The 8,542-nt window shown below is 33.8% G+C and overlaps 1 protein-coding gene across 1 annotated transcript; it reads right to left on the minus strand.

Moving 5' to 3' along the window:
- Positions 1 to 3,083: 3,083 nt before the first annotated feature.
- LOC18051981 (protein trichome birefringence-like 39) lies at positions 3,084 to 7,063 on the minus strand. Its single transcript, XM_006446699.2, has 5 exons — positions 6,558 to 7,063; positions 6,278 to 6,449; positions 3,991 to 4,166; positions 3,739 to 3,897; positions 3,084 to 3,580 (listed from the first exon to the last, which is right to left on the minus strand). The coding sequence occupies exons 1-5, from the start codon at positions 6,890 to 6,892 to the stop codon at positions 3,295 to 3,297; spliced, it is 1,128 nt and encodes a 375-aa protein (XP_006446762.1). The 5' UTR covers positions 6,893 to 7,063; the 3' UTR covers positions 3,084 to 3,294.
- Positions 7,064 to 8,542: the final 1,479 nt, after the last annotated feature.

Consider the following 8,542-nt stretch of genomic DNA (forward strand, 5'->3'; position numbering starts at 1 on the left):
AATTTGGTTAACGGCGGAGGAACGAGTAACAAGATGATGATGACTCCAGTCTAGGGATTTGAAACGAAAAGGGGGAAATGAAAGCATTAAAGTGATGGAGACGCACCGTACATCGAGGACAGATAGCTCGTCATTTCAAATTTCAAAATATGAAGAGTCTGCGGATGCCACGTCACCAACTGTTACAAGAGGCCAGGCTAGATGCAAGCCCAGATACGCAATGGACATGCTCATTTAGGCCCATGCTCAGGTCAAAACCTCCCCTGAAGAAAAGAAATCCTCAGGTCCGTCCCTGTAGATAGAAAACCAGAGGAGAAACCCCCGGATTGGCAAGATTTGACAATCAGTTTCTACTCTTGACTCATTTCACTCACAAGACCAGAAACTGGGGGACTGGTGTTAAGTAAATAAAAGCACCAGGTCGGTCATGCTACTATTTCCACCCCGGCATGAATCACCTCAGCCAAATGGTACGAGCAGAGCAGGGGCAACACGAGCCGAGCCAAGACGAATACTGACCAGAGGTATATACCGAGCCGGTACCCGTACCCCAAAAAGCGGAAGCACGATCTCACAGAATCGCGGCAGTTGCGCTTTCCCAGAACCGTTGCGGGAGATGCGAGATCCCACGTTTGCCCATGATGCAGCAGTTAGAGTCCCATGAGGGGCTGCCACTGCCCAAAAAAGGTGGGATGAAGGGCAAACGGGAACGTGGGGACAACGGCTATAAAAGAAGAAGAAATCGACGAAGAAGGGGACAGAAAAACTGAAAAGGGGGAAAACGCTGCCAAATTGCAACCAGGCCATTTCCTTACAAATTTCTAACAAACACCTTAAATCCAAATTACACTGTTTTCCCGTAAACACCTTATGCTAACTTAGGCATCGGAGGGTTTACGCCGGCAAAACCACCGGCGTCTCTGATCCGTTTTCGGTGAACGCAGGTCTAGTGAGAGAAAGAAGGGCGATTCCAGCCTTAGCGGTTCGTGCAGCAGTTGATAACTTAAACGTTGGTGAAAGAATCTGGTCGGTCTAAGGACGAGCAGATTTCGGCATCAACATGTAGGATAACAACAAGGTTGCAAAAGAAAAGAAAAATAACAAAATACTACTTTGAATTTTAACAATAAAAAAATAAAGTTAAAAAATAGAAATGTTTTATTTTTTGAAAGACATCTTTGAAATTAAAATAAAAATAATTGAAAAGAGGGTTTCATGAGGAGATGCCAGTAGCCCAACTCTTATTTTTACCATGTGTTAAGCTAAATTTTATAGCTTATATAAATGTATGGAAATCTTGACTATGTATAATCAAGAATACAATCAACACATACTAGAAGCTTAAATTCAAGGTCAATATGCATAGAGAAGATAATAAGTTATATATGAAGGAGATAATATAAATTCATATCTTACTTATTGACACCAAAATCTTGTTGTGTTGGTTTGTGGGCTACCAACAAGATCCATAGCCAGCATTTGGATTTATTTGTATAGGGAAACAATTTTACATTTGTCTCATTGTTCGAGTAGGAATTAGCGACCACCAATTGTGCATGGGTGAGCACCTGCAACCAGAAAATATAAATGGTTAAGGGCGTTGGAGGTTTTTTTAGCGTTAATCCTTTTACGCTCAAGTTAGTTTTATAGTTTACTTAAAAACTATAATGTTTGATTTTGTGTAAAAACGAACAAAAAAAACAATAAAAGAACCATTCCGTTTTTAATTAAGAAAAAATGAAGAGAGATAAGAAGGATAAAAAAGATGAAGAATTTGAATTAAATCACATGCATAATGTAAAGTGTGAGAGTGGATAAGATGAAAGAATCCCTTACCGTTTGAACTCTTGGGGATTTTATAGGGCTTAAAATCCAAAAACAATGAATCACAGCATGACGAGTTTATGAATAGTCTATAATCACTAATTTTTTGGAGAGGATAAAGGGAGTAGTTTTAACTGAGTCTATTTTCAGTTTAACCATCCCCTCGTCTAAGTGTCTGTTTGGTATGACTTATTTAATGGTCATAAGTTCTTATTTAATATCATAAGCTCTTATCATAATTTTTATTGTTGTTTGGTTGTTTTTCTAATAAAGTTTTTTAAGTTTAAATAAGTTATTTTGCCTCTACTAGCAAAATCTCAAATTTTGAGATTTTAAGAGTAGAGGTTGAAAAGTTTTTTTTAAATGTTAAAATATCTAAAATATCATCTACTTATTTGACAATTTTATTTTATTCTTTTCATAACAAAATTTTAAAAAGCTTGCCTCTAAAATAATTTCATAAATTTTTAATAAAATCTCTTATTGACAACTAAATAATTAATTTTTTTTTATAGTAAAAGTTTTCTTTATAAAAGATATCTATTAACAATAACTCTATTTAAATAAACTCTACTTGAAAAGTTGTACCAAATGAAATCTAAGCCCTGCTCGTCGACTTTTATTTAGTTGTATTATATAGCGTGGCGAGCATAATAACATTTTCAATAAAAACCTGATTATTATCGCCATATTTTATCACCTTTATCACCCAAACATTACGCTTTAACTAGATAAACATATGGGAGAAGCTTCGTCTAGAGCTCCTAAATTGGAAGGAGATATTTTCTCTTACTCATAACATTTCGATACGAGTTTTACTCTTTCATATTTGTGATTTCAGATCTTGTTACTCTTTCTGATTTATTGGAACAAAGGTGCACAGAACACCGCAATTTTTATCATGGAACGCGGAGAAAAACCATTTGGAGCAAGAGAAAATACATACAATCAATCATATCATGATCTATCATCATGAACAATCATTTAGAGCGAGAGAAAATACATATAATCAATCATATCATGAACTATCTGCTTCAATGATAGATGATTTCAATAATTGTAATAATTGCAATAGAGTGAATGATATATGCCTACGCCAAGTTACTAAAAAAGGCTTGGGTTGCAAGTTTTTGTATGTCCTCCACATGGGCATTGTGTAATTCGCGGTTACAATTACAAATGTGCATTTTGAAGTCTTTCTTTGAAATAAAAAAACGCGCCAGCTTTTCTCAAAGCGAGCAGAATGAGATGAACTGGACTGTATTAATCAAACAATTACAATTCATGAGACAATTTCGAGGGAATGTTCTTCAGTTCAGGGCGAATTTTAGGCCCAAATGATTAATCTAAATACACAAATCGAAGCATCGTCCCTCTTATTACCCACTTTCACAAGAAACAAAAAATGGTAATAAATATTTCCAGGAGCTCTGGAAAACAAGACTGACGATAGCTGTCCTAAACCTGAAGTCAACTAAACAAAGCTGCATACATAAGCTGGTTCCAAGTATCTGGCAAACCAGGAAGACACCAATGGCTACAATCATCGCTGTGGCCGCCGTACTCCGACGGGTGAGCATCCTTCCGGTACTGCGAAAGCCTTGTAATATCGAGTAAATACACAGGTTTCCGAAGCCTGCTGAATACTTTTTGCAAAACCACCCAGGGCATTGGTGTCCCGGCCGGATATTTGTATCCGAAATACGGCTTTGTCTGCCCGGAACATGATTTTGATGGCTCGTTCCAATCCCTTCCCCTGTTTTTCAGAATCGCCAAAACCACATATAAACACACTGTCATTCATCATCCTATATGTTACAGGATTATACAATGCAAAGCCTGTTTATAACTGCTGTGCTTCAGCCTAATTTTGATGGTTCTATCAATAAATATATAGAAGAAGGGTATGCTTACTCGTAATGGGTTGGAGAAATTCCCTGGAAAAAGACCTTGGTTTTGGTAGGATCAACATTGAAATTAACCCATCTTGCCCAAGTTGTTAGGCCCTTGTAAAATGCGACCAAACGGTTCATATCTTTGTACAATTTCCTTCCCTCTCTTATATAATCAAATCTGTAACATAATTTTGCATGATAAGATTCCACATAAAAAATGTCCTGTAAATTTTCTCGCAAAATAATGATGCGGGATAAGATGTAAGCTTACGGTTGGCTTCTTCCGGTGTGCGTCCACCAATGCCAAGTGTTGAAAATGAGCATGTCCATGCCTCTCCATGCATTGCCACCCTTAATTGAATCAAGCCTCAAAACAGTGCCCGCGGGCTCCCTAACAAGGTCTACTAGATATGTTGTTCGGTATAGCAGTATCTGCAGTCCAAATTCCTGCTCAACAAAAGCGAAATTTTTAGCATGGTGTTATGAGAACCGTTCAATTTAACAATTGGTCAACTGATCTTTCCTCTCGTGTTCTAATGTACAGTTGATTACACCGATAAATCAAGGAAATTATGAAATGGACCAGATGGCGTGCTTGAATTGTACAATGATTCGGAAATAATTTCAAACTAGGGACACTTGTTTCACCCAAAAATCCATTTTCTATAGTTACAGGGCCCACTTTGGGCCCACTGAGCCAGACCACTCTAGAATGAGAAGCCGGTATTGAGAAGAGTAGGACCATCCACACCCTTCCGAAATTCCTTATAAAATATCATTTAATTAAATTTACTTAAATACCACTACGACAATTTGATTCATTTATTGTTTTGAAGGAAAATTCAATTAAACACTAATATAAATAATTCTTTTGACAAACTTTTTACACCCAACCCATTTCATAATATTTATTTATATTTTAAATTTTAATTAAAAAATGTTTTTAATTAAAATTATTAAAGACAGTCATTAAGATAGAAATTATGTAATAATAAGGAAAAATTTAAGATAAATTTAATATTTTAAGATATTCAAGCAATTTAAGAAAAATTAATTTTTAAGTAAAATCTTATAGAAAGATGATTAATTTTAATATGTAAATATATTTTATTGATTAAGATGGTGGTATTTTAAGAAATAATAAATGTTATAAGAATTTTAGGAGTGTTAAAAGCTCGACTCTATGGTCAAATATTGCAGCTGACTAGAAGAAACCGCGAAAGCGGCCAGCCCATAGATACATTCTGGTGAGATCAAATCATTAATTTGGTAACTAAAGTGTATTTTTAAGAAGAAAAAAAGGTGTTCTTCAAGGGGGAAAAAAAGGAAAAAAAGCAATTAAAATGTCTTTAAAATTTGCGGGGTTGACAGTTGTATCCACTCAAAAATTTTAAAATATAATAAATATGAATCAGTTAATTTAAAAAAAAAAAGATAAAACATGAAAGAGTCAATTTTGAGAACTTAGCTATGGTGCAACTGTAGTATGGTACTATAGTTGCATCCAGTCATTAAATTCAGTCATTTGCTCTCACCTGAATACAATAATTGAAAACATGATACTACAATTACACCATAACTGAACCCCAATTTTAATCAAAATTTATACAACGGCTTTTAATGAGTTCATAAAATTAGACTTTTACGTCCATGACATTCCAGAAAACATTCATAGTGTGCTCCAACAAAATAAAAAATTAAAAATTCAGATCTTTTTCGTTTAGAAAGTGGCTTTCATTTTATATATATGTATAGTATATGAATTTTTCTTCGGAGATTTAATATCCTCACTTGCTTTTTATATCTATTTTTACTGCTCCCAAAAAAAAAAAAGATATCTTGAAAAATTAAGAACACCAAACTGTTCAAATAATCTCTCAATATCCCTCAATCTTCTGATAAGGAATTTTTGGAAAATAGTACAAAGGCCCTGGAAACTTGGAAACAAATTTGCATTACCGTCTATCACTCACCTGGTACTGGATTTGCCACGTAACTTACGTTTTCCAGAACCAGACAAGAGTCATAAAACAAAAGTAAACGTGTTCTGTTTTTCTATCGGTTTAAATTTCAAAAACCGATCTGATTTATTATTACTGCATAAAATAAATAATAAAATAAAAATAGAAGCCTGACATGAACGTAACCCCCCCGGCGAAAAAGAAAAGCTTGACCACCAATCACGCTCTGCTTTTAATGCTCTACATTTTTTTAGGAGCGCTCACTCAAGCCTCAGCTCTCTCTCTCTCTCGTTGAGCAAAAATTAATCAGTCATCAGACAGAAGTAAAACAGCTAGCAAGCAATTCAATGCAAGTAATTAATCTAACCGCTAACCCAACCGATTTTTGAAAAAAAAATTAATTAAAGAATTAAATTTCAAAAAACAGGAGAAAAAAAAAGGGGGACGGACAGACAGACAGGGCGTGCTTGCACCGTTAAAAGCAATGATTATTTGAGTTGTGGAATAGTGATAACATTATTAGTGCTTAAAAAAAAGAAAAAGTGAGACAGAGACATCAAGATTAAGAGCAATTAATTTAATTAATTAATTAATTACCTGAAACGTGATCGAAGAAAGCACCGCTGTTCTTACGACTGAATACTTAGTCTTCGGAACCCAGGAGTGAATCATACAAGCCAGCGATTGCCATTGATTCAAGCTCAGGGAGTCGCCGACGAACATGATCTTCTTCCCTCTAAATTTCTCCAGGAAATACAGGCCATTAAACCTGCATCCCGGCCAGCATAATTGGACTTCCGTAAGCTTGCTGAGCGGATTTAATAAAAAATAATATCGGCGTTTTAACCAATATACATATATAAATATATAGATATACCTGGGAATGCTGCAGGAGAAGGGCTGCCACCTGTATTTTAGGTAAATGTCATCCGGGCGGCCGTATTTCTGGCAGTCGAATTCGGGATCTACGAAGGGACAGTGGGAGTAGAGAGGATAGGAAGCGTCGTAGACCCATTTTCCCTGGAAAATGTTACACTTCCCTCCGCCAAGTGATTTTCTCTCAGGAAAAAAATCGTTGCCATTCTTGGTGGTGGCATTAATATTATTAGTGAAGGTATCAGCTTTTGCAGAGTGGAGATTTAACAGCAACAAAGGGAGCAACAATGAGAACAGTATATCAGCGGCTGCAGCATTGAATTGAAGAAACCCCATCTCGGGTTTCGATCCCGGAAGTGAAATTTGTTTTTGCTGAACAAAAGGACGAGGTGCGAGGCCGACTAAAGCTGCCCTGTGTTTAACTGTTTATATAATCCAAGACCAAGAGCATGAGGTAAAGTGGGAAATTTTTTGGATGTCTCTGAATACTGCTATTTTTTCATTCATTTTTTTAAAATTATACGTAGACTTCAATTAATTATAATAATACGTATAATTACATAATAAATAGTGAATGAATAAGAAATAATATATCAGAAGATTTTTCTCGGTAAAGAGATCACTATAATGCAATTTTTTTTTTTTTTTGTTATTGTTTGACTTTGTGTTTACCAACAAGAAATGTGAAATCTTTGGATCGATTCTTCTTTACTTTACTCTTTTTATTATTATTATTATTTTTTAAAAACTGTGGGCATGCATGTGGGGTTGGATCCAATCCTTATTTTGAAAATTAGGAATCATGATGATTTGATTCTAAAATAATGGAAACACTTTCTTTCCCTACCAACAAAGTTAAAAAATAATAACATGCTACATTTAAAGGTTCTTTCTTCACCTGGTTGTTGATTCAAACTTTGATTTTTTTCTAACTATGCATTGTCGTCTTCTTTTTAATGACTTTCAGGAGGGGGATAAATATAATATTTATCCTAAAGTTGGGTGATGATTTATTGACTAAGGTCAAGAATGCTGTACACCGTCATAAATAGTATTTCAATTTTTCTGTTTTTGATTAAAATGATATTAATTGATCGGATGGTATGGTGAGACAATTTAATAAGTAATCTTTTATGCTCTATATGAAAGTAATTATGTTAATATATATATATATATATATATGTGTGTGTGTGTGTGTGTGTGTGTGTGTGTGTGTGTGTATATTCTAATTAAGGATCTCTGATTTTATTAAAGTCAGAGATTAGTTAAAAAATAAAATAAATACAACTCCAATGCATTGTATTTTGTCATGTAGTGTATTAAAATTTAATTTTTTTTTCTTTTAACTAATCCCTGACTTTGTTAAAGTCAGGGATTCTTGATTGGAAAACTAATATATATATATATATATATATTGTGTCACATCAATTCTTAGAATAATGAAAAAAAATTGTAACATTATTTGAGAATTGAGATGTCTAGTATTAGAGTATCTCCAAAAGTCTCTATAAATTTCATTCTTCAAATATTTATTTGCTTACTTATGTGGTAAATAAAAGAATAAAAAAATATGTTATTCTCTAAAAGACTCTTCAAATATAAATAAGTTAATATTATTTTAATCAAATAATTATTTTTTAAAAAGAAAAGTTAATAGCAATTAAATCACTTCTCTCTCTTTCTCTAGTAAAAAGTAATAAAATATAAATTGAAGAGCGAGAAAGCAACTCTCCAAATTTGAAGAGAGAGAATTATTTTTTATTTGAAAAATTTTAATTGAAGTGTCTTTTGGAGTTTTAAATATTAATATAAATATTCAAATAAGTAATAAAATCTTTTTTGAAGAGTTTTTTGGTGATGCTATTAGTTAAAATTAATATTTTTTCCGTTTAATTATGGAAGGTAAAAAAACAAAAAAAAAAAAAGGAAAAGGAAAATGTTGCGGAATAGAACAAGACAAACAACAAAGGTGTCCTAGCTGCCTAC

Source organism: Citrus clementina, unplaced genomic scaffold (assembly GCF_000493195.1).
Source record: "Citrus clementina cultivar Clemenules unplaced genomic scaffold, Citrus_clementina_v1.0 scaffold_2, whole genome shotgun sequence".
Taxonomy (NCBI): Eukaryota; Viridiplantae; Streptophyta; class Magnoliopsida; order Sapindales; family Rutaceae; genus Citrus; species Citrus x clementina.

What these genes read in the sequence shown, in the direction of transcription:
- LOC18051981 (XM_006446699.2), bottom strand. Translation starts at nt 6,892, where the DNA reads ATGGGGTTTCTTCAATTCAATGCTGCAGCCGCTGATATACTGTTCTCA. An exon ending in TTCTCCTGCAGCATTCCCAG is followed by an intron (nt 6,450 to 6,557) that starts GTATATCTATAT and finishes GCCGGGATGCAG; the next exon opens with GTTTAATGGCCTGTATTTCC. An exon ending in CACACCGGAAGAAGCCAACC is followed by an intron (nt 3,898 to 3,990) that starts GTAAGCTTACAT and finishes ATTATGTTACAG; the next exon opens with ATTTGATTATATAAGAGAGG.